This window comes from Anser anser (genome assembly GCF_964211835.1).
Source record: "Anser anser genome assembly, chromosome: 30".
In the NCBI taxonomy this organism is placed as follows: domain Eukaryota; kingdom Metazoa; phylum Chordata; class Aves; order Anseriformes; family Anatidae; genus Anser; species Anser anser.
Window position 1 is genome coordinate 2,643,256 of NC_139751.1, and position 25,751 is coordinate 2,669,006.

Genomic DNA, 25,751 nt, shown 5'->3' on the forward strand with positions numbered 1-25,751 from the left:
TCTCTTAGTTCTGTAAAGAATAATTTATCGGCGCTATCGTCCTGGCCAGGCGGTCTGTAATAGACTCCCACAACGACATCCCCTTTATTCGTTCGTCCCTTGATCCTTACCCAGAGGCTCTCAACTTTGCCATCGCCGACCTGAAGTTCCACACAGTCCAGCCCCTGCTTCACATATATCGCCACCCCACCACCTCGCCTACCCTGCCTGTCCCTCCTGAAGAGCCTGTAACCATCTATCGCAACACCCCAGTCACAGGACTCATCCCACCAGGTTTCGCTTATGCCGATGATATCGTAGTTGCAGTATCGAGTTGTGGAGTTCTTCCACGAATCAGTGTCATAAGCAGCAGTTTTCTATCCAGAGAGGCCTCTGTCTGCTCTCACCTGCTCCAGATCATGCTTACTGCCTGCAGCACTTGCTTGGCACCAACACAGGCAGAGAGCTAGGAGCAGGGCTGAGCGTGAGGGAGAGGCCAAGCCCTGCAGCTGCTGCTTGCAGCTCATCTCTTACTCTCAGGAGCACCGGGAACGGATGGGAACACCTCACTAAGGTGGCCTTGTCCCACGCCAGCGCACACAGCCTGGTCAGAGACGTGACAGATGCAGGAGGGGTTCTGAGAGCAAGCCCATTCCCCAGTATCCCAAGCACGGGGAGAGGAGAGCCGCATGAAGGGAGAGCCAGTGTTGGGCTGGGGCATGAGCCCCCTGTCAGGCTCTTTCTCACCTGCATCTTGTCATAAGTCTTGGCAAAGACTTATGCAAGTCTTTGTCCGAGTCTTTTCAAAATGAGGGGGGTGTAGCTGCTTCTCCCTCAGGCGGTGGTGGCTTCTCCCATTCTCTTGCTTGTCAGAGGCATTCTGGGGTGATGTGGAGCTCCACAAGTGGAAGCGGCTCGGGCACCTGCTTCACAGAGTGCCTGTGGGATGGATGAGCTGTAACTGATGAGAACAGCCCCAAAGGCCTCCAGCCGTGGCCTGCTCCCCTGTACTGCGTCTGGCTGGGATAGAGTTAATATTCTTAATAGCAGCTTGTAAGGTGCTGTGTTTTAGAGCTGTGGCCAAAACGATGCTGGTAGTGCGCTGAAGTTGTTCGCTTTTGCTGACCAGTGTTTGCACAGCATCGAGGCCTTCTCTAGTTCTTTTACACCTATTTTTACACCTATTTACACTATATTTGTCTATTACACCCGCCCCTCGAGTGAATGGCCGTGGGGTGAGCCAGAGGTTGGGAGGAGACATAACCAGGCAGAGCAACCGTACTAACCAACAAGACGTTCCACGCCATGTAATGTCATGCTCAGCAATAAAAGGGTAAAAGAGGGGGTTTAGAGAGTTATGCAACACATCCTTTCCAGGATTGGTCCCATCACTGGGGATCGGTCATTTTAGAATAGAATGGAATAGAACAGCTCGAGTCGGAAGGGATCTTCAAAGATCATCCAGTCCAACAGCTGAACCACTCCAGAGTTAACTAAAAGTTAAAGCTTATTATTGAGGGCATCATCCAAATGCCTCTCGAACACTGACAGGCATGGGGAGTTACCACCTCACCAGGAAGCCTGTGCCAGTGTTTGACCACCCTCATGGTAAGGCAGTTTTTCCTCAGGTACCGTCTGAACCTCTCCTTGCGCAGCTTTGTGCCATTCCCGTGCATCCTTTCGTCGGTTACCAGGGAGAAGAGATCGACACCTGCCTCTGCATTTCTCCTCCTCGGGAAGTTGTAGAAAGCAATGAGGTGGCCTCTTTGCCTTCTCTTCTCCAGCCTAGACAAGCCAGGTGACCTCAGCCTGTCCTCACAGGACGTGGCTTCCAGCCCTTTTGCCAGCTTTGTTGCCCTGCTCCGGACACTTTCAAGGACGTCCACATCCCTTTTGTGTTGTGGAGCCCAGAAGTGCACACAATACTCAAGGTGAGGCTGCACACGTACTAAATACAGCAAGAAAATTAATTATTAATTAATTAATTAAGATAATTAAATGCAGCAAGACAATTAACGGCTGGCTTTACTGGGTTGAATGCACTCCAGAATGCATTTTGCCCTCGTGGCTGCCAGGACTTGGCTGCTGGCTCACGCTGAGCCTGCTGTGGAGCTGCACCTCCAGAGCCCGTTCTGCTGAGCTGCTCTCTCCAGCCACTCGTCTCCCAGCCTGTGCTTGCATCCAGCATTACGCTGTCCCAGGTGCAGCACCTGGCATCTTCCGTTGTTGAACTTCATGCCGTTACTAATCTCCCAGTGTGCCAATCTGTCTAGATCCTTCTGCAAAGCCTCTCAGCCCTCCACGGAGTCAACGGTGCCTCCCAGTTTAGTGTCATTGGCAAACCTGCTGAGGACCCATTCCTCTCCTGCACCTAGATCTTTGATAAACATGTTGAAGGTAATTGGCCCCAGAACTGAGCCCTGGGGAAGACCGCTAGAGACTGGCCACCAGCCAGATGTAGCCCCACTCACTAAGAAACTTGAGGTTGCGCGCCAAGAAACGTTTCCCGCATCGGGACAAGAGGTTCCCAGCAGGCCCAACAGACCTCTCATTCGTACAGCAGGCCAGCGTGTATGAGTTGTGCGCTCAGTAGTGCCCAGATAATGATGGGGTGTGCCAGGCCCCTGTGTGCACTGCACCCTGTAAGGCTGGGCTGATTGGGGTCACACTGAGGTCTGTTTGATGCCCTCTGCTAGCCCCACACACTGGTAAGCTGCCAAGCAGCCGTTCAGCAGGCATATTTGGCTTTGCTCCATCACTGTTTTCAGCAATAAATCTATTGCTGCTTCTCTCTTAGGAGTGAAGCGCATCATTCCTTTTGCGACACATGGACGAGCACAGATTTCTGAGCTGGGATTCTTGTTGTTTTGTATCGCTCAGAATGGGGTGCATCAAATACCCAGCAGGCCACCAACTGCCCAGCAGCATCATGCAGTCAGCACCAGCCGTGCAGAATGTCTGCGCAGGCCCTTCCCCACTAATAAAAGACCACAGTTTATTGGTAGGGTTATTGATAAAGGGCCACAGTTTATTGGCAGGGTTAGAAGAGAAAGGGTCTTCCCTTTTCTTCAAGGTTCCCTTTTCTTTTCAAAGTTCATCTGGTGGATGGCTTCCAAGGGCAGATGCCAGCCCTGGAGGAAGGATCCAGTGGAGGATGTCCCTCTTCAGCAGGACCAGGATGAGGAAGGCGAGCTGCAGGCCGGCAAAGGACAGCACTAATCTCCTGCAGAACAGAAGAAGGTTCAGACAGAGCCAGGGATAAATTCATCCTCTTTAAACCCTGCCATGGGACCCCGTGCCATGCTGGGAGCAACATGTGCCGCTCAGGATTGGGGTGAGGAACCTGCCTATCCCCCTTGGCTCTGCTGTACTTTGAGGGCCACCCCCCACCTGCTTCCCCAACCCAGGAAACAAAGAAATGCTGAGGCAGTTTATCCTGGAGAGGTCAAAAGCTGCCTAATGCCTTGGGAGCCACGACCTGCGAGAGCAACTCACCGCAGCCAAGTACTGATTCTGTGCCTCCTTGACGCCAACTCTTCATCCTACAGGACAAGGCAAAGCAGGGCCACGTGTTAGGGCACGTGAGCCAGGGAAGGCGTTGGGGGCGCTCAGACCCCCTCCCTCGTTCCCACTGAGGTGAATGGCCCCATGTCCTCTGGGGCCAAGTCCAGACCCTCCCCCCGCAGGCCCACAGCAGGGGTATAGCTCCTACCAGCTGCGCAGCCACCATCTCCTGCATCCAGGTCTTGGGCGCCTCGGCCGCCTGCATCCTCTTCCCCCTGCTACAGACACCACAGAGTTTCTGGGCTGTGAGAAGAGACCTCGGCCAGGACCTCCCCCTTGACTGAGGTGGCCAGGAGGAGCTCAGGGTGCTGCCCAGCCTCTGCTGGAGCAGGGATGAGGCATCTCATTGTCCCAGCACCGCACAAACCCACACTCACCCCCTGCACCCTCTGCCTTCTCCGTGCCCCAGGTCTTGGGGGCGCGGGGGGCTCTGACAAGAGGCTGGGAGCTGCTCACAGTCGTGCAGCATTGCTAAAAGGAGTCAAGAGTTGCTCAGAGAAGCTTGGAGCTGCTTAGGAGAAGGCAAAGGGCTCTCCAGAGCAGCCATGAGGAGCTGAAAGGAGCCCCCAAACTGTCTGTGACACGGGTGCCTGGAAGCTGTACAGCTCCTCCCCGCCGTCTACCCCTGGTCGGGGTCAGGGCCCTGTCCCCACTCACCTGGCAGTTTGCGTTTTGAAAACCTCCCTTCTCTCCTGGAGGTTCTTAATCTCCTCCCTCAGAGCCTGGAGAAGCAAAGGATCAGGTTCTGAGACTACCCACACATGCTTGGACGGGGCTTCCCCCCCCCCCCAAACATGTTGATCTCCCCTCCCTCCTGCCCTCAGGACCTTGTTGATACTGGCTCTTTCAGCAACAGCCTCTTCCAGCTCTGCACATCTCCGTTTGCACTGCAAAGCAACCGGGACAAATTGCACGGAGTCAGGGTGGGAAAGGGCATCCCCAGTCTATCCCCAGGGCTCTGCAAGGCCAGGCCAGAACCAGGGCAGCAAGCACTAAGGCATTCTGGGGATCGCACCACTCCCCAGCAGCTCTGCCCTGCCCCTGTTGGACTTCTGCCTCTGGGTTACAGACCTTTAGGAACTCCTCCAGCGCCGCTTCCACACCAGCCCTTGCCTGAGCGACCTGCGCCAAGACCTCCGCCATGTTCTCCAGGGACTCCTGTGCATGCTCCAGGGACCCCTTCGCACCCTCTGCCTCCATGGCTTCACCTGCACCTGCACCTGGGGGAGCAGCCCTCTTTGTACCCTTCGAGGCGGCCGTGTCACAATGACAACCATGGTGACACCATGGTGACATGGCCACTGCTGCCCACTGGGACATGGCTGCCACTGCTCTGGGGCTGGTGCCAGAAGTGAGCTGTGGAGGGACGCTTCCCAGCCCTCCATTAGCACCCAGGGCTGGGTCACTGCACCCATACCCCTACATCCACTTCCCCCTGGCCACCTATGCCTCTCGGTCGACTACGGCAAGAAGTCCAAGCTGGAGTTCTCCATCTACCCGGCCCCACAGGTCTCCACGGCCGTGGTGGAGCCCTACAACTCCATCCTCACCACCCACACCACGCTGGAGCACTCTGACTGCGCCTTCATGGTGGACAACGAGGCCATCTACGACATCTGCCGCAGGAACCTGGACATCGAGAGGCCCACCTACACCAACCTCAACAGGTTGATAGGCCAGATCGTGTCCTCCATCACGGCCTCCCTGCGCTTCGACGGGGCCCTGAATGTTGACCTGACCGAGTTCCAGACCAACTTGGTGCCGTACCCGCGCATCCACTTCCCCCTGGCCACCTATGCCCCCGTCATCTCGGCCAAGAAGGCTTACCACGAGCAGCTCTCGGTGGCCGAGATCACCAACGCCTGCTTCGAGCCGGCCAACCAGATGGTGAAGTGCGACCCGCGGCACGGCAAGTACATGGCGTGCTGCCTGCTGTACCGCGGGGACGTGGTGCCCAAGGACGTCAACGCCGCCATCGCCACCATCAAGACCAAGCGCAGCATCCAGTTTGCGGACTGGTGCCCGAGTGGTTTCAAGGTGGGCATCAACTGCCTGCCTCCCACGGTGGTGCCCGGGGGGGACCTGGCCAAGGTGCAGCGCGCCGTCTGCATGCTGAGCAACACCACGGCCATCGCCGAGGCCTGGGCCCGCCTGGACCACAAGTTCGACCTGATGTACGCCAAGCGTGCCTTTGTGCACTGGTACGTGGGCGAGGGCATGGAGGAGGGGGAGTTCTCGGAGGCGCGGGAGGACGTGGCCGCTGAGAGAGGGAGTTCAGAGAATCTTAGCAAATAGAGATAGAGCGCTGACAGTATTAAACTAGTGGATGCTGCTGAATGTCTTTGCTAACCATTTTGCATCGTGCAAATTAACTGAAGCAAGAAGCCTTGGGCCCCTTACCACGTTTAGTTCCTCATAAGAACGTGAAGTAATCTTAAGAAAGTGGCAGAAATTGGTCCTGCAGTTTGGACAAGAGCCAAGCAGCAACTGAGTCTGCGCAAAGACAAGAGGTCAGCTAGCGGTGGTGAGGAAGAGTCACCAACCTTCATCCCCACAACCCCTGGCGACCACTACCAGGAGACACTGCGCAAGCACAGATGGTAGGAGCTTGTGGAAATGACTTCTTGGATCTAATTTTAATATAAAGCGGGGACAGGTTATGCATATGGAGAGGCTTATTGTGAAACTTCAGGCACATGTAACGCTTTGTTGCATATAACCACGGCAAGTTGCCGCGTCGTGAGAGCACGACTCACGGCTTTGGTGAGACAACCCCCCGTGCTGCCCAGTTCCGAATAAACGTCCAGAGAAGGGCAACGAAGCTGGTGAGGGGTCTGGAGAACAAGTCTTATGAGGAGCGGCTGAGGGAGCTGGCATTGTTCAGCCTGGAAAAGAGGAGGCTCAGGGGCGACCGTATCGTGCTCTATAAGTACCTTAAAGGAGGCTGTAGCGAGGCGGGGGTTGGTCTATTCTCCCACGTGCCTGGGGACGGGACAAGGGGGAACGGACTAAAGTTGCGCCAGGGCAGGTTTCGGTTGGGTATTAATAAGAACTTATTTACCGAAAGGGTTGTTGGGCATCGGAATGGGCTGCCCAGGGAGGTGGTTGAGTCGCCGTCCCTGGAGGCCTTTAAAAGACGTTTAGATGTAGAGCTCGGTGACGTGGTTTAGTGGAGGACTTGTTAGTGTCCGGGTGATGGCGTCATAGAGGAGGGATGACGTCATATGACCTCGTTAACAACCCTTCTAGGGGTTGTTAACCCTCGTTAACAGCCCATGCTAATGGCTGTGTAATGCTGTATGTCATCACTACCACGCTTCCCCCACTAAAGGACAGACGTGGCCCAGACCCGTAAGCTGTGCCCGTGCCTGAGGCCTCACAGACACATTCTCGTTGCGCACCTGCGCGGGGGCTCCGTCTGCACTTGTTAACAACCCTTCACCTCCCTCCTCTGCACCCCTTGCGCTGAGGCTGTCGGGGTGTGTCCGGGCGGGCACGCACCATATAAGGTCATATGGCGTCATCCCTCCTTTATGACGTCATCCCTCCTTTATGACGTCATCACCCGGACACTATATAAGGCCGCGCTCGCCCAGGCCGGGCCAGTGGCAGAGGCGACCTCTGCTGCTGCGCGGTGCTGGGAGCCGGTGTCTGCTGAGGGCTCAGAGGCTGCTGTCCCTCAGAGGTCCAGGCCGTGCGATCGCTGGTGGCTATTGCTGGCAGCGTTTGGTGAACGTTCATCGTTCTCATCCCTTAAGCCATGATCCGGGGTGGTGTGGGCCAGGGGCCCGTGGCGCACAGTCACCCCTCATCCCGTCGGGGCCCAGCGCGACCCCCCAGCAGGCCTGTGCAGCAGGAGGAGCACAGGCAGGAGCTGGAGGCGCTGCGGGCCCAGCTGGAGGCCGAGCGTCTCCACTCGCAGGAGCTGCACCGCCGCTTTGCTGATGAAACCCGCGAGATAAAGAAGATGGCAGAGCAGGAGCGGCAGCTTCTGGCTGAGAAGCTACGCTCCAGATGGGAGCAGCAACGGGCACGGGAGCTGCAGCGGCTGTGGGAGCTGAGCCAGAAGCAGCGGGCAACAGAGATCCGTCAGCTGCTGCGTGAGAAGGAGGCCGAGTGGCGCCAGGCACAGGAGTTGCTCCAAGAGCAGCGGGACGACGCCGTCCGCCAGGCGCGGGACCTGCAGCAGGAGCTGGCCGAGGAGCTGGTGAGGCACGGCTGCAGCAGCAGCAGCGAGGCCCGCAGCAAGCTGCAGGAGGTCCACAGGCAGCTCCACTGGCGGAAGGACAGCAAGCAGACCGCCCGCATCGTAAGCCTCCAAAATGAACTGGAACTGCAGAGAAGGCTCTTCCAGCAGTACATCCTGGAGCAGGCTGAGGGGAGGCCGTCTGCCTCCCACAGCGAAGACAGGGCTGCGGCCTGGCACCGCCTGCAGACTCGCCTGGGCGCAGGGACCACCGGGACCTGCTCTTCGAAGAGCCCCGGTGCATCTGGTGCTGCTGGGGGAGGAGGGCAGCAGACAACCCACTCCAGCTTAAAAGCTCACCTCCAGGGAGAAGGGAAGAGCTGCGGGCGGGCGGTCACAGACGTGGGTGTTCAGGTGGCAGCGCAACAAGAGGCCTGCCCACCTGGCAGTGGAGACAGCCAGCTGCTGCAGGAGAAAGCTCATCTGCAGCATGCCCTGGAGGACCTGCAGAGGCAATGCGGTGTCCTTCAAGAGGAGACCCGCCTTCTGGGGAAGGAAAGCGCTCTGGAACTGGGGGAGGAGGTGGAGAGGCTCCAGCAGAAGACTAGTATGCTAGGCCTCCTTACCAAGCACCTGAAAGAAAACACCAGGCAACTGAAAGAGACCGACCTGAAATCTGGAAAGACTGCTGCAAAGACAGAGCAGGTCGACCAGCAGCAGAGAGGGGAATCGGAAACCGAGGCTGGGAAAAAACTTGGGCCTCACAGGAACCTGGATCAGGAACGCTCAAGACTGCAGCAAAGGTACGAGGAGCTGAAAGTGCGTCTGAGAGAGATGACAAATGAAAATGCCAGGCGCGCAGAAGAAAATTCTCAGCTCCGTGGGCAGAAGGAGCGGATAGACGAGGTTCGATCTGACAACGCTGCTCTGAAGGGGAAACTCGTGCAAGTGACAGAGCAGCGAAATTCTGCCATCGGAGAGGCCAAACGTCTTCAAACACGACTGCAAGATCTGGGTTGTGAACTGAAAGCCATGAGACAACTGGCAGGACGAAGGCAACAACAGGAGAACGACCTCGAGGAAACAAGGCGACTGCTGCAGAAGAAGAAAGAGGAAGTTGAGCATTTGCAGAGGGCTTGGGCGGAGCAAAGAAGGACACATGAGGAAGACACGCAAGCGTCTCAAGCGCAGCTGAGAGAATTAGAGAAACAGAATCAGCACCAAAGTCAACAATGGGAGCTGCTCTCTCAGCAACTTGAGCAAGAAAAAAGAAAAGAATCCAACCGTGTCGGTTCAGGACTACCACAGGTGACATCTTCTCCCACAGCACAGGCCTATGCAGAGCAGTCCCATGACCTTTGCAACCGCGAAGACAGCTCTGATGTTTCTGAGGAGGCAACCAAGGTCCCGGCATCCCACACAAGCACCTGGACATCAGATGCCGCACACAACAGTCCTGGGTGCCGCCTTCTTTCAGACCAGGGCCCTGTGTATGGGAACGAAGAAGCAGGAGCAGAGCATGTGTCCTTCATCCTGCAGTCCTCGGGAGAAGAATCGCTAAAACTTCGGAAATTTTTAGCTCGATACAGCTACGATCCTTTCGAGGGTCCTAATGAGCACCCCGAAGCAGAGCTTCCTCTGACTGCGGGAGAATACGTCTATGTCTATGGAGACATGGATGAAGACGGCTGGTTTGTGGGAGAGCTGACGGATGGCACGAGAGGATTTGTCCCCTCTAATTTGGTAGAAGAAGTTTCAGACGATGACCTGGTGACAACTGTGCCTCCAGAGCTACGTGATCTCCTGCAGGATAGCGATGATGAACTGAGATCTTGCAGCAGGAGAGGAAGGAAGAAACGGAGGAATCGGAGGAATAAATAAAGATCTTGACCAAGGAATCTGTGTCCCCTGTGTCTCCCCCCCTTCTCCCTCCCCTTCCACAGCTTTTATTGCTGAGCGTGACGTTGCCGTATGGACTATCCCTTTGGTCTTTTTGGGTCAGCTGCCCTGGCAATGCCCCCTCCCCACCTCTTGCCCACAGCCAGCCGACTGGATTTGGGGCTGGGGGGTGGCAGAGGGAGGGCGCTGTGGGAGTCCTGATGCTGTGCCAGCACGGCTCAGCAGTAGACAAAACACATTGGTGCAATATCAAGTCAGTTCTAGCCAGAAGTACAGAGCATAGTGCTGCATGGGCTGCTGTGGGGAAGGTTGAGTCCATCCCAGGCAGACCCAGAACACCATACCCACCGTGGTGGGGATGGTATGACCAGGCAGGGTCTAGAGGGGTGGCTGGATCCCCACTGAAAAAGTCGTCGGGGGGCTGGGAATGATGGGGAAGGGTCTGGATGGTGTGGTGGGAGCTCCTACGCTCACCCACCGAGGAGCTCAGAGGGACGGCAGCGTCAGGGGGAGCCCAGACAAGTCCCTGCCGGGCTCCTGCCGGGCCCATCGCAGGGGCCATCCGCCCAGCAAAGGCCCATCCACACAAGTCCAGTGGGGCACAGGAAGGCTCCGTGGCGGCGGGAACCCAAAGCAAGGACTCCAGCAGAATGGGCACCTTGTCCCGGTCCCTCCTAGGGCTGTCCCGGCAGAGCCACCAGCCCCACTGCCCAGGCATGGAACCCATTGCCATGGGCCCTCGGGTCACCTCGTGTCCCACGCAGTGTGTGACCCTGCTGCTGCAGCTGCTGTGGCAGGATTTGCAGGACCTTCCTGGCGTGACGGAGGTGCTCAGGAACCTTTGGGGTCGTGTGGCCCAGCACGGCCTGGTCCCCGTGTCCCCCCACCAGGGCCCCTGCAAGCACCCGGGGCAGCTGTGACCACGTCCACCCCCCCGGGGCTGGGGGCTGCCCCCGTGGGCACCATCGTGCTGCTAATAAACTCTTTTGTGCTGCACGTTGCCGCGGGGTCTCTGTGGGTGCTGGGAGCCCCTGCCCTGCTGCTGCCGCCATGGGGGCCCTGGGTGCTGCCCCCCAGCAGGCAGGGCTGTGCTGTCCCCCCCGTGATGGCTACGCAGTGCCTGCACTGGGGAGGAGGCTCTGGGGGGGCCCAGGGCTGTGGTGTGTGGGGAGTACAGGGGGACAATCACCTCCCTAGCCCTGCTGGCCACACTGTTTCTTATACAAGCCAGGATGCTGCTCACCTCCTTGGCCACCTGAGCACACTGCTGGCTCATATTCAGCTGCCTATCAACCAGTACTCCAGGTCCTTCTCTGCCAGGCAGCTTTCCAACCACTCACCTCCCATCCTGTAGCTCTGCTTGGGGTTGTTGCGCCCCAGGTGCAGGACCCGGCACTTGGCCTTGTTGAACCTCATACAGTTGGCCTCAGCCCATCGGTCCAGCCTATCCAGGTCATCCTGCAGAGCCTTCCTCCCCTCAAGCAGATGGACGCACACACCTAACTTGGTCTGCAAACTTACTGAGGGTGCACGCGACCCCCTCATCCAGATCATCGATAAAGATATTAAAGAGAACTGGCCCTAGTCCTGAGCCCTGGGGGACTCCACTGTCCTCCAAAAGAGGACAGTAGTCAGAGGGGCGAACCAGGTTAGGAAGCTTTCTGGCAGTGTCCCTGACCCTGGCCCCAGGGAGGCAGCAGACCACCCTGCAGGTAGGGTCAGGCCGACAAATAGGGCCCTCTGTTCCCCTGAGAAGGGAGTCGCCTACAAAGATCACCCTTCTTTCTTTCTTAGTGGAGGCAGTCTTGAGGTGTGGAGTCGGCTTCCTCGCCCTAGGCGTCCTCCTGGGTAGACTTTTTCACCTCATCCTCATCCATCGGTCTCTCAAGCTCCAGGGCCTCAAACCTGTTGTGTAAGGGCACCTGGGGAGGCAGGGCCGGTAGGGAGGGGGGTTGCCCGCGATGTCGAGCAGGGACCTGTTTCCATTCCTCCTCATCTCCTAGGTCCCCTCCCTCTGCTCGACAGGGCAGGGGGCCCACCGCTGTTTGGGGTGTCTCACCCCGGTGCCTTTCCTTCAGGCCTTGATACGGTAGTATCCTATCTCTTTTGGAGGAAAAATGGGCCTGAAACCTGTAGTGCAAACTTTAATTAGGGATGGTCTTTTGGAGCCTTGTAGGTCACCATATAACCCTCCAATTTTACCAGTACAAAAGCTGGATGGTTCGTACGGACTAGTGCAAGACCTGAGAAAGGTTAATGAGATAACACAAAAACGCCACCCTGTGGTTCCTAACTCTTATACTCTGATGGGTATAAAGTTCTTTGTGAGCATGAATGGTTCCGTGTTATAGATTTAAAGGATGCCTTTTGGGCATGCCCATTGGATCCTGAAAGCTGGGATATTTTTGCATTTGAGTGGGAAGACCCAGAAACGGGCCGTAAACAACAATATAGATGGACTATTTTGCCTCAAGGATTCACTGAATCCCCTAATTTGTTTGGGCAAGTATTGGAAAAGGCTTCAGAAACATTTCACATCCCAGAAGGGGTGATGTTGTTGCAATATGTGGATGATTTATTGAAATCTGGGGTAGAAAAATCAAAGGTAAAAGAAGCCACAAACTCACTCCTGATTTTTTTAGGAGAACATGGGCTAAGGGTATCTAAAGATAAATTACAGTATGTGGAAGAAGAAGTCAGGTATTTGGGACATTTAGTCTCTGAGGGCAGATGGAGAATAAACCCTGAAAGGATTCAGGGAATTGTGCAACTTCCTCTCCCTAGAACAAAGAAGGAATTAAGAAAATGTTTAGGTTTAACTGGATATTGCAGATTATGGATAGAAGCATATGCGCAGAAGACGAAGATTATATCTCAAATTATTGGAGGAAGAACCCAATATATTGAACTGGACTGAAGAGGAAAAAGAAATAGTGGAAAAATTAAAAGAAGATCTTATTACGGCACCAGTCTTAGCTCTTCCTGCCCTGAATAAATCATTTTATCTTTTTATAACTGTAAGGGAGGGTGCTGCTTTGGGGGTCTTAACCCAAGAATGGGGAGATAAGAGGAAACCTGTAGCGTATCTGTCTAAATTATTAGATCTCGTTTCCTGGGGATGGCCAGAGTGTATTCAGGCAGTAGCAGCAACTGCCTTGTTAGTAGAAGAGAGCAGGAAGCTGACCTTTGGTGGGCAATTGGTTGTTGTTAACCCCCACCAAGTGAAGACTATCCTTACACAGAAAGCAGGAAGGTGGCTGACAGACTCCAGAATACCAAAATATGAAGCTGTACTAATTGAAAAGGAGGATTTAACTATAACTACAGAATCTGTTTTGAATCCTGCCTCCTTCTTGTCAACAGGAGCTGAAGATCCAATGGATACGGAACATAACTGTTTAGATCTAATAAATTAACCAAGCAAAGATACGATTAGATTTATAAGATGTACCCTTAAAGGAAGGGGAAATATCGTTTATAGACGGGTCTTCTAGGATGGTACAAGGGAGGCAATGTAATGGTTATGCCATCGTTGAAGGGACAGATGGGAAAGCTGAGGAAATGGGAAGCCTGCTTAGTAATTGGTCAGCTCAAACTTGTGAATTATATGCATTAAATCAAGCACTGAAGTTGTTACAGGGGAAACAGGGAACTATATATATAGATTTGCGATATGCATATGGGGTGGTACATACATTTGGAAAAATTCGGGAAGGAAGGGGTTTAATAAATAGCAAGGGAAAGGCATTGGTCCATGAAGAATTAATTAGACAAATTTTGGAAAATGTATTACTACCAGAAGAGATTGCTGTGGTACATGTGAGAGGCTATCACAAAGGAAACTCCCTAGTTGAATGGGGAAACAGAATTGCAGATGAAAAGGCTAAAGAATCAGCCTTGCAATTGGAAGTAGAAATGAAGCTGCTTCTTGTACCTGAAATAAAACCTCCACCTGAAAAGCAGATATTCAGTGAAAAAGAAATAGAAGCCTTCAAGGAGCTAGGAGCAAAGGAGTCAGAAGGACAGTGGACTCTCTCTGATGAGAGAAATGGTAAATAAACAAATAACGTGGAAATTTTAGCTGTTCTACGTCAAGGAAGCCACTGGGGAGTCCAGGCGATGTGTGACTGTATTAAGAAAATACGTACGTGTAGGAATGTATACCCTAGCTAAGCAGGTCTGTAATAGTTGTATAACATGCCAACGAGTGAATAAGACGGTTCTGTGGAAACAACCTCTGGGTGGACGGGAGCCAGGACTTTGACCTTTTCAGAGCATCCAAGTAGGTTTTACTGAATTACCTAAAGTGGGTAGACTTAAGTACTTGCTAGTATTAATTGACCATTTGTCAGGATGGGTAGAAGCTTTTCCTTCAGTATCAGCAACAGCTAGTGTGGTGATAAAGATAGTCCTAGAACAAATAATCCCCAGATATGGAATTGTTGAAAATACAGATTCAGATCAAGGAAGTCATTTTATTTCATCTATTCTACAAGGATTAATGAGAACTTTGGGAATAAACTGGGAGTTTCATACTCCATGGCATCCTTCCTCCTCTGGGAAAGTGGAACGAATGAATCAGACACTAAAGAAACAGCTGTCAAAACTGGCTTTAGAGACTAAACTTCCCTGGACAAAATGCTTACCTTTAGCTCTTCTCAGAATTCAAACTGCTTCTAGGAAAGATATAGGAATTTTGCCATATGAGACGTTGCTTGGACTACTGTACCTGGATAGAAGTGGTGAGATGCCTACTTTTGAAACTGAAGGTATTTTTCTTAAAAACTGTATACTCGGATTGTCTTCTTCCTTGACATCTCTCAGGGTTCGTGGACTGTTGGCACAAAGCCCACCTTTGGAATTCCCAGTACGTTCATTCCATGCAGGAGATTGGGTCCTGATCCGTACCTGGAGAGAATCAAAACCCCGGCCTGAATGGGAAAGACCATTCCAGGTACTACTAACTGCTGAAACGGCCGTAAGGACTGCAGAAAAAGGTTGGACTCACTATACTCTAGCGAAAGCATCCGTCGACCCTAGTACCTGAGAAGTTGTTCTTACAGAAGACTTGTTGAAAGTTAAAATTAAAAAGAAAATTTTCATAGTAGACTCTGGGTGGGATAAAAGCTTATAATTGTAAACCAACCTTTTATTTTTCACAGGTAACCAACGAATGTGACTTGCGATAGGGAGAAAGGACTGGCCTGTACAGAATTGGAGTGCCCCCAAGCGGGTTTTATTACAATAACAGTGTGCATCTTATTCTTTATATTGATAATTATTTGGAAACCTAAGATTTAAAAATAATGACAGGGAGAGGTCAATTATTAATTTTGATTCTGGTGATATCATTTGATGAAGGAGTACACATAGATTCTATTGGAGTGCCTAGAGGAGTTCCCAATGAACACAAAGCTAGAGATCAAATTGCTGCAGGGTTTGAGTCATCACTGTTCTGGTGGGTAACAATCCACAAGAATGCGGATTGGATTCATTACATTTATTATCATCAGCAGAGATTCATAAATCGTACAAGGGATGCGATAAGAGGAACTGCTGAACAACTAGATGCCACCAGCAGAATGGCTTGGGAAAACAGAATAGCATTAAATACGATGCTCACGGAGAAGGGAGGTGTGTGCGTGATGCTGGGCAACCGTCATTGCACTTTTATCCCCAGCAGTACTGCCCCGGATGGCACAGGAACTAGAGCATTGCAAGGGCTTACCACCCTTGCCGATGAATTGTCAGAAAACTCGGGAACAGACACTTCCATCGCAGGATATTTGGAATCTTGGTTTGGTGACTGGAAAGGGATGGTAGTGTCCATATTTACATCCTTGATCATAGCAGTAGGAGTTTTGACAGCCATCGGTCGTTGCATTATCCCCTGTGTGAGAGGACTGGTCCAGCAGTTAATTAAAACAGCACTATTGAAACAAACCATGGAGCCACCACCCTACTCAGATAAGATGATGATATTAGAGGAGATGGAAAGCAAAGGAAGTGAAGAGGAAGATATCTACCAAATTACACCTTAGAGAGAGTTTTGCAAAAATCAACAATTTACAAAGAAGAAAAGGGGGGAATTTGGGGAACAAAAATGTTGGTTTTGCACCAGAATTGGTAACATAAGCACAGGAAGTCCCAGGCATACCAGGTATGCTGCTTCATGGGAATGCACAATGTAAAGACAAGCTGCTTCCTGGATTTGCATAATGGGGGGGAGGGGGGGAGGAGGGAGAGAAGACAAGTTCTAGATTGATACTCAACGGAAAAGCATTGATTAGGATGTATGTGACCAGATGTAAGAAAGAGTGGTTTTGTGGTTTTTGCGAAGAGATGTCACATTGTATAGGAGGAAGGAATGTGGTGTTGAGATATGCTTGCAGTGATAAGAAAGCTTACAGACAACCTTGTAAAACGCAGACAACAACCACACTCCTTAGCGCAATTAGGCAAAAACCACGGTGTCAAGTCAGATAAGGGAAGAAATATTGCCACCTCACAGAGCAAAAAAAAAAAAAAGTCATGAAAACCTTGAAAAATAACGGGCTGGCAACTGAAAGCCATGTATTATTTGTGATGCGCCAGATAGGTTGTGAACCTGGACTACCCAGTCAATGGGGAAAGAGGGAAGGGTCCCGGTCGTCAAGAGATAAAGTATATAAAGTGTGCTATGGAACTAGTAGGTATGCTCCTGCCTGCGGGACGCCCACCATTGCAATCGCAAATAAAAATGCTGCTTTGCTGAGATCCTCGCCTGAGCCCGTTATTGGGTACGGAGCGTTTCCCACAGGGGGGTGCCACGTCCCTTTGCTTCGCGGTGGCCGCTCGGATGCTGCGCGTGGGATTTTTGCTGGAAGCGGCGGCGATAACGCAGGGCTGGCGCCGTGCTCGCACCCTCAAGGACTCTGCTGCTGCTCACATGACTCCGGACACCCCCGGGCAGCTCAGCTCCCCCAGGCTTTTCTCACTCCTCCTCCTCCTCCTCAAAGGGCAGGGGAAGAAAATACAATGTGAAAAAAAATAAAGAGAAACTCAGGGCTCAGACCAAGGAGCAGTTTAATGAAAGGAGAAGCAAGCAGAGGCCCCGCAGAAGCAAAAGGAGAAAGTTCTACTGTGCTTCCCCTCAGACAGGGATTTTCAGCCACGGCTTGGGAAGCAGGGCCCCAGCAGCAGCACTTGGGGGGGGGTGCACAAATATTTCTGTGAGGAGAGTCCTCCTTCTCCTTCCCCACCTTGTATTGCTGTGGGACACACAGGGGGGAGCAGCCCTTTGGGGGATTTGGGTCAGGGCCCTGGCACTGCCCCCTCCCCAGGCCATGGGTTTGGGGGACTGTGGGTGTTGCACCAATGCTGCTCTCACTCCAAGAGCACAGCACCATGGGGAGGGTGAGCTCTGTCCCCCTCACACCCAGTAAAAGGGGACAGAGCTGGGTTCTGACCCCACAGCCCAGGGGGACATCCCATCCCACACTACCTCTTGCTCAGCCATAAAAGCAGGGGGAAGGAAGGGGATGCTCGGGGCTGCGGTGTTCATCCTCCCAAGCCAGGCACATTGAGCTCCGCCTGCCTGGAAGTGGCCAAGCAGCCGCCTGCTGCTGGGAAGCACTGAATGAGTGCCTTGTTTTGCTCCGCTTGCCCCCGCAGCGCCTGCTTTACACCGTGATTACACTGTGACCTGGCTTTGTCTCCAGCCCAGACGTTGGGCACTTCTCCCTTCCCCATCTCATGGTGGGGAGAGGTCGGTGAGCAGCGGGGGACACAGAGCTGCCTCCTGGGGCTGAGCCCCAAAAGGGGGAGCTGGGGCTGCAGGGCACTAGGCTCAGCCTGCCCCCAGGAGCACCCCCATGGTCAAGGGGCTTGGGGCAGCCCCGGCACAGGGGGGCAATGGCCCCATGCAGAGCAGGGCCCCGCAGCACGGAGGAAACACACCAGACACAGACCCTAAGACAGGGAATGCTTTTTATTCAGACCCACAGGAGAGGACAGGTGGGTCCATAAGAGACTTCTCCATTTCACAGACCATTTAACAGCACAGACAGCGGCGCACCCACTACTACAGACCCATCGGGGGTCTTCCACTACTTTTGTTCCCTGTACAAGCAGCACCGTTGCGAAGGTTTAATACTCCTCCCCTTCCTCCTCTCCCTCCCCTTCCACCGAGTCCACCCCCACCTCCTCATAATCCTTCTCCAGGGCAGCCATGTCCTCCCTGGCCTCTGAGAACTCCCCCTCCTCCATGCCCTCGCCCACGTACCAGTGCACAAAGGCACGCTTGGCGTACATCAGGTCGAACTTGTGGTCCAGGCGGGCCCAGGCCTCGGCGATGGCCGTGGTGTTGCTCAGCATGCAGACGGCGCGCTGCACCTTGGCCAGGTCCCCCCCGGGCACCACCGTGGGAGGCTGGTAGTTGATGCCCACCTTGAAACCAGTCGGGCACCAGTCCACAAACTGGATGGTGCGCTTGGTCTTGATGGTGGCGATGGCGGCGTTGACATCCTTGGGCACCACGTCCCCGCGGTACAGCAGGCAGCACGCCATGTACTTGCCGTGCCGCGGGTCGCACTTCACCATCTGGTTGGCCGGCTCAAAGCAGGCATTGGTGATCTCGGCCACCGACAGCTGCTCGTGGTAAGCCTTCTCGGCCGAGATGACTGGGGCATAGGTGGCCAGGGGGAAGTGGATGCGCGGGTACGGCACCAGGTTGGTCTGGAACTCGGTCAGGTCAACATTCAGGGCCCCGTCGAAGCGCAGGGAGGCCGTGATGGAGGACACGATCTGGCCTATCAACCTGTTGAGGTTGGTGTAGGTGGGCCTCTCGATGTCCAGGTTCCTGCGGCAGATGTCGTAGATGGCCTCGTTGTCCACCATGAAGGCGCAGTCAGAGTGCTCCAGCGTGGTGTGGGTGGTGAGGATGGAGTTGTAGGGCTCCACCACGGCCGTGGAGACCTGCGGGGCCGGGTAGATGGAGAACTCCAGCTTGGACTTCTTGCCGTAGTCGACCGAGAGGCGCTCCATGAGCAGGGAGGTGAAGCCGGAGCCGGTGCCGCCCCCGAAGCTGTGGAAGACCAGGAAGCCCTGCAGCCCCGTGCACTGGTCAGCCTGGAGGGAGAGACAGGGGTGGCGGGGCCATGATTAAGCTGGGCAGCAGCAGCAGAGCTCGCTCCTTCCTCTCGTGTCCTCGCACGATGACATTTGGGGGATTTCCAGCAGCAGAGCAGAAGCCACCAGGATGGGGTGACTCCTGCTGTTGGAAATGCTCTGAGCATGAATCCCCCCAGGGAAGCCCCTCTGTCCCCAGAGGCAGGGCTGGGGGGGGGGCGCTCAGCCCATGGCTCTGCCGCCGCCCCCACACAGCCCCTGGGGCTCCCAACACCACTGAGCACAGCTGGATGCAGCTGCAGCCAGAGCCGAGGAAGAACAAAGAAGGAATTGCACAGCTCAGCACTGCCGGGCGCCTGGGGACGCGGCGCTGTGGAGCAGCTCCAACGCCCCAGCCACGCCACGTCCCGCCGCCAGCCAATGGCAGCCGCTGCAGAGCAGGATTACCATTAATTAATATATTAAGTCTAAACCCAGCCTGGCTAGTCCAGCCGGAAGGGCGAGACCGAGAACCGGAGCCTCCGTCCTCATCTCACCACCCACTGGAGCCCCCCGCGCAGCCCCCACTGGCCCTACCAGCTTGCGGATGCGGTCGAGCACCAGGTCGATGATCTCCTTGCCGATGGTGTAGTGCCCCCGCGCGTAGTTGTTGGCCGCATCCTCCTTGCCCGTGATCAGCTGCTCGGGGTGGAAGAGCTGCCGGTACGTCCCCGTGCGCACCTCGTCTGCGGGACAGCCCGAGCACCCCGTTAGCACCGGGCACCCCCTCGGCACCCACCGCCCCCCACCCCGGCTCCCCGCGCTCACCGATCACCGTGGGCTCCAGGTCCACGAAGACGGCCCGGGGCACGTGCTTGCCAGCCCCCGTCTCGCTGAAGAAGGTGTTGAAGGAGTCGTCCCCCCCGCCGATGGTCTTGTCGCTGGGCATCTGCCCGTCGGGCTGGATGCCGTGCTCCAGGCAGTACAGCTCCCAGCAGGCATTGCCGATCTGCACGCCCGCTTGGCCCACGTGGATGGAGATGCACTCGCGCTGCGGGGACATTCGTGGCACTGCGTCACCCCCCGTGGCTTGGTCAAGGCCCCCCCACCCTGCAGCTGCAGCCCCAGCCTATGTCCCCCAGGAGGGGCTGGTGCTGAGCTGGCCAGGGCAGGATGGGGCCAGCCCATGCTAGGGGCCAGATCCTGCCCAGGCCCATCCTATTGTTCTGGGGGCTGCAGGGGGCCCTGCACCAGGGCCACACCCAGTGCTCAGCACCAGGGGGGCCCATCCTGCTCTGCCCGCAGACTGAGCCTGTTGAGCCGCCGTGACAGTGCCTGTTGTGTGCCGGGGGCTCAGCACCACCCTGCCCTCTGGGGCCGTGACCACACCCAGTGGGAGATGGGAGCCCCAAGGGTCACATCCTGCCCTACCCACCCCGTAGGGACACAGCAACAGCCAGTGGGGGCTGAGGGCTCAGCACCAGGGGCTTATCCTGCCCGGTGGGGTCCTCACTGAGCCAGGGCCACACCCAGTGTACGACTGGGGACCCCATCGTGCCCCCAGTGGGGGACACAGCACTCAGCACCCGGGGGCTCTTCCTACCCCTGCAGCTAGGGCCACACCCAGCACAGGCTGAGGGCTCTGCACCAGGGGCCTGATCCTGCCCAATTTAACAAGAGCCACACCCATTGCAGGCTCAGCACCAGACGGGGGGGTCCTATTGTGGAGGATTCGCCAGGAGCCACAGCCATGGGGGGCTCAGCACCCGGAGCCCCCTCCTGCTCCCTTTAACGGGACCCGGGGATCCCATCCTGCCTCATTTAACCGCAGCCACGCCCGGTGCGGGCTCAGCACCGGGGGGGGCCTCACCCTGCCCCGTTTAACGGGAGCCAGGGGGGTCCCATCCCACCCCGTTTAACGGGAGCCACACCCATGGGGGGCTCAGCACCGGACAAAGGGCCCCGATCCTGCTCCCGGTTAACGGCGACCGCGCCCTGAACGGGCTCAGCACCGGGGGGGGGCCTCATCCTGCCGCGGCGAGCTCATTACGGGCTCCGCCGGCCGCGGGGCGGGGGGGGGACCGGGAACAAAGGCGGCGGCGGCGCGGGGATCCCCGGCGGGGGCTCGCACGGCCCGGGCCGATCCCGATCCTGGCCCCGGTGCCCCCCCCCATACACGCTCCGGCCCGGTGCCCCCCCCGCGCTCACCATGGCGGCTGCTCGGCTCCGGGGCTTTCTCACAGCACGACGCTGAGGCGGTCGATGTAAGAGGCGCGGTGGCACCGGTGGCTGGGCGCGGGGCTTTATAGGGCCGGGGCGGGGGGGGGGGGGGACCGGGGCGGGCCGGGGCGGGGGGGGGAGGTGGCGGCGGCGGCCATTGGCGGCGCGGGGATGAGGCAATGCCCCCCCCCCCCCCCCCCTCGGAGCCGCAGACAAAGCCGGGCGGGGCGGGGGGGCCGAGGGCTGCGGTGGGTGCGGGGACGGGAGGGGACAAGGGGGGGACAAGGGGGGGACAGCACGGCTCGTCGCGCCGCTGCCCCCCCCCCCCGGTCCCGGTCCCGGTCCCGGTCCCGGTCCCGTCCCGCCGTGCCCCGGTCGTGCGCCCTGCCCTACCCCGGGCAGCTCCAGGTCCCTGTTCCCACGTCCCCGTCACCCTCCTGCCCCATGCTCTGCCCTCCCCCCCCCCCAGTGTTTTTGGGGTGCTGCTAAAGCAGGGCAGGGAGCAGGGAGGGGCTGGGGCTCCCCCCCCGTGTCCCCCCCCCCGGGAATATGGGGCTGCAGACAAAGAGGAGCCGCGATTCGGGCATCGCCCACTGGAACAAAGGCTGGTGCAGCCCCAGCCAGGCTTTGCCCCCCCCCACCCCAAATGGGCTCCCCCCGGGCTGTAGATGGGTGTTTGGTGCTCCACGGGGGGGTCCTGGCCCCCCCCCGACGGGAAACGTGGCCTGAGCCCCCCAGCAGCTCCAGGCTGGGGGGGGGGGGGGGGGCTGCCCTTCAATGCCTCCAAGCCGCGGGCAGGGGGGGCTCAGCAGGGGGCTGGCTCGACCCCCTCCCAGGCGATGCAGGGTGAAGGGTGCCGGGGGGGGGGATGTCCCCCTCCCAGACCCTTCCCATCATTAGGTATGGGAGGCCACTCGTCTCCGCACCGACTGCTGCTAGGCAGCTGGCCCTGGCGGTGGGGTTGCTACAAGAGCGGGTGCTAGGACACGGGCTGGGACACCCCCCCCCCCCCCCCGGGATCCCCCCCCCACAACTCCCCCCCTACATCCATCACCTTGTGGGGCCGGGGGGCCTGGCGGGGCCGAGGCCCCAAACCCCCATTGCTGTGCTGCGGGGGGGGGGGGGGAGGGGGTGACACCATCCCTGGGCCCCCCCCACTGCCTGCCACCCCCTTCGCTGTGGTGGTGGTGGGGGGGGGGGCGATGCCATTCCTTTACCTCCCCCCATGGCATGGGGTGGCCACCAGCCCTGGGCCCAACACCCAGCCCCAGTGTGCACTGATTGAGGGCTAAGGGGGGAGCTGGCCCCGCTCCCTGCTGCCCCCCGGTTCCCAGCCGCCCCCCCCAGCTCCCAGCCGCCTCCCCAGCTCCCAGCCACCCCCCCCCCCGGCCGCTTCCCAGCCGCCTGTGCTCTGTTGACTGTTGGTAGCAACGCAGCAGCTCCTGGTGACGGTTGCTGGGCCCCCGCCGTGTTTGCAGCCCAGGCATGACCAAGCACAGAGGCCATGAGACCCCCCCGGAGCCCCCAGCCCCACCGCAGCTGCCCCCCCCCCCTCCACATCTGGGTGTCCCCATGTGGACCCCATGAACCGGCCCCCCCTCACTGCCCAGCCCCGCTCCCCCCGGTGCAGCTCGGAGCTGAGAAGCTGGCGCTGGCGCTGGCTCGGGGCCGGCCGAGGTTTCCAGCTCTGCGTGCCCCCCCCCGTGCCGCCAGCCCCCGCCGGCTCTGTCTGTCCGTCTGTCTGTCCCCTGAGCATCGATGTGACGGGTTCGCTGAGACGGATGGACGGGGCTGCTCCGCGCCTGGGTGCAGGATGCGGCCCTGGGGTGGCGGGGGCATGGCGGAGGTGGGAGCACCCAGGCTGCCCCCCCAGTGTCCCCCTTCAAAGGGCTGGGAGTGGGGGACCCCATCCCCCCCCGGAGCTGCTGGGGACCCCATCCCCATGGGGGGGGCACAGTGTGTCCCCACAACCAAGGTGCTCCGTGCCCCCCCCCAGGCACTGCTGCTACTACAAAGCCCCCAAGGGAGCCACAACAGAAAGGACCCTGGGGGGGGGGGAGGAAAGGGGCATGGGGGCAGAGCTCGGGGGGGGGGGGGGGCAGGAGACGGGGGGGCTGCGGGGCTGCAGCGGGGGCTGCGTCTGCTGGGCGTGGGGAGGGGGCTGCAGCCGCGGCACCGCATTGCGGCAAAGCCTGGGATAAAGGTGCGGGGAGGCGGCTGCTGGGGGGGAGCCGGGGGGAGTCGGGAGGAACCGGGCGGGAGCCAGGGGGGAGCCGCGGGGGGGCGGGGGGGAGCCAGGGTGGTGATGCCGCAGCAGGCACATCCCCACGGGGGGGTTCCCATCTCAGGGGGTGCCGGTGGCGCTGGTTTCGAGGGGTGGGCATCACGGGGGGCACTGGGTGCTCCGGCCCCACGTGTGAGACAGCGCCAAGGATGTGGGGCGGGGGGGGCACCGGGGGGGCAGGGGCACCCAGTGCATGGCACTGAGAAGGGGGGGCTGGGCACAGCCTTGGGGTGTGGCAGCACAGGGGTTCCCGGGGGGGGACGTGGGGGCCTGGCAGGGTCTCGCTGCTCTCAGGACCCTCCCTGGGATGGAGGGGGGGGGGGGCACGAGGCGGTGACCCCACTGCAAACCCCAGCACGGGGGCGGGGGGGGGACACGGGGGCTGCCGCGTCCCCAATCCCTGGGAACTTGACCCCGAACCGCGCCCGCCCCAGCCCAGGGCCAGACGCCGGGGTGCTGTGGGGCAGGGTGGGGGGGGGGGGGTGGAAGCGTCGGGGGCCCCCCCGCCCCACGGGAACGGCCCCGGAGGGAGCGCCCCGGGGGCTGGCGGCGGAACAAAGGCGGCGGCGGCCGGGAGGCGGCGCGGAGGGGCCCCGAGGGGCTTCCCACGGGGGGGGCGGGGGCGAGCCGGGGAAGGAGGCGAAGGATGCCGATCCCTAGGTCTCAGCCAGCACGGTTGGACGTTAGCGACCCCAAAAGACGAGGGAGTAAAAGACTGTCCGCGCAGATGAAGGACCACCAAGAACTGGCTTGACCGCTGGAGCCTGTCAAAAGGAAGGATCAGAAGTTTAGCAGCGAGGAAGACTCCCGGCCTTCATCCAAAGACCACCGCAGTACCCCTGACGACCACCCAAGGACGCCGGTACGCATGCGAACAGGGGCGGAAACCTACGGTGATGAGTCTTCGGAGAGCTCATGGATATGCAAGAGCCTTAGGGGAGCTGAGATGAACATGCATTTGTCCCACTCCTACAAGCACGCTGCCGGTGACCCTTGGTGCGCAAGCCAGGTGGAATTATCCCCATTGCGCCCGGCGTGTGTGCGCAAAGCCGAGCAAACACACCTGCTTCACACCCATCCCCAGGGCATAGGGGCTGATTTCCGCAAATCAATTTGGCACCCCCCCAGGTGGGACCCTCTCTGTCCGGCTGCGGGGCCTGCTGAGGACGGGACTCCTCTCGGGAGGACTCCCCTGCTCATTCAGATCACCGCAGAGATAGACAAGGACCATCACAGACGGACCAGGTGTGCTGTAAAATAAAGGGATACCTGTAGGTCGTGAGGAGACGTCTTACGCGAGCTAAAGAGTGCTGGTGCTCCCCCTTGTTAGGGAATTCCCGTAAAGTAATAGCAGGGTACGTGGTGTATGGCACGTTCTGTGGAATCCTATGAAATAAGGTAGTAGCAGAATAAGGGCTGTACCCTGTGGAACGATAACTTGGGATCTCCTGGCTACAACAGCTGGAGTCGTGTGTGGCATTGCCCTAAGAATTGTCATCTGTTGTAAAAGTCCGGTACCATGTATTAGGATTTGACTTATAATGGTTGATAAGGATCTGAGGCAAACGGTTATTGGCTCACGATTTACGATACAAACGAGTTTGGTTATTGTCCTAAGCAATATATTCTGGTATGAATGAGAAGTTTAAGGGGCCTCCTTGTGTGATTGCGTGATTGTGCTGTGTGAGTGAGACGCAGCATCGCTGTGAAGCAGTGTGGAGTCCTGATCCGCGACTCCGCTATTCCACGAGAACAGAAAAAGTGTAAGAGATTGAGAAAAGACATCATAATGGGAAGAATTTTGAGTTCTTTTGATAAAAAGACCCCTCTGGGTTGTATCTTGGCCCATTGGAAGGACATCGGTGGGCCACCTGGAGGAAATGTTAATCGTGAGACCTTAATTGAGTATTGTAACCAAAAGTGGACTTAGTGGCAAGAAAAAAAATAAATAAAAGGGAAAAAAAAAAAGAAAAAAAATCAGGGTCCAGATGGGGAGACATTGATCTAATGTTGGGTGAGATGGTGGAAACAGAAAAGCAGCTAATTCTTAAAACAGCCTGAGTTCATGTGCGAGCTCAGATTGCCAATGGGGCCGCTCAGGGAACTGTAGACTATTGCATTCCCCTGACCGACCCCCACTGAGACCCTAATCACCCCGGGAATTATGAATGGTTATGTAAGTACCAAAATCTGGTTAAATTGGGAATTGAGAACCAGTTCCAAAATCTATAAATCATTCAACCCTGTATAGTATCCAACAAGGTCCGAAAGAAACCCCTACAGAATTTTTGGACCAACTTTAAAATGCAATGAGAAAATATACCAATTTGGACCTGGCTTTGGAAGACAAACGGAGTTTGTTAGAGAGAAGTTAAAGGTTTACAATAGTTAGTTTGAACAATTTTAACTTTAAAAGTCTTTGTTAAGGCAGTCTTTCAGGTATCGGGGTTATCTGATGCTTTTACCCAGGTATAAGGAGTCCACCCTTTCTCAGCCATTCTTCCTGCCATCTCAGTAGTCAGGAGCACTTGG

General features: G+C 57.1%; 2 protein-coding genes across 2 annotated transcripts; one reads left to right on the plus strand and one right to left on the minus strand.

Annotated features, from left to right (window-relative positions):
• Window positions 1–4,837: 4,837 nt before the first annotated feature.
• On the plus strand, window positions 4,838–6,099 carry LOC310888029 (tubulin alpha-1A chain-like; the record flags this gene model as incomplete). Its single annotated transcript, XM_083814357.1, has 2 exons — window positions 4,838–4,894; window positions 4,939–6,099. The coding sequence occupies 2 exons, from the start codon at window positions 4,838–4,840 to the stop codon at window positions 5,836–5,838; spliced, it is 957 nt and encodes a 318-aa protein (XP_083670483.1). The 3' UTR covers window positions 5,839–6,099.
• Window positions 6,100–17,579: 11,480 nt separating this feature from the next.
• Window positions 17,580–21,034, minus strand: LOC310888063 (tubulin alpha-1A chain). The gene is made up of 4 exons (XM_083814442.1): window positions 20,924–21,034; window positions 19,544–19,766; window positions 19,313–19,461; window positions 17,580–18,736 (listed from the first exon to the last, which is right to left on the minus strand). The coding sequence occupies exons 1-4, from the start codon at window positions 20,924–20,926 to the stop codon at window positions 17,756–17,758; spliced, it is 1,356 nt and encodes a 451-aa protein (XP_083670568.1). The 5' UTR covers window positions 20,927–21,034; the 3' UTR covers window positions 17,580–17,755.
• Window positions 21,035–25,751: the final 4,717 nt, after the last annotated feature.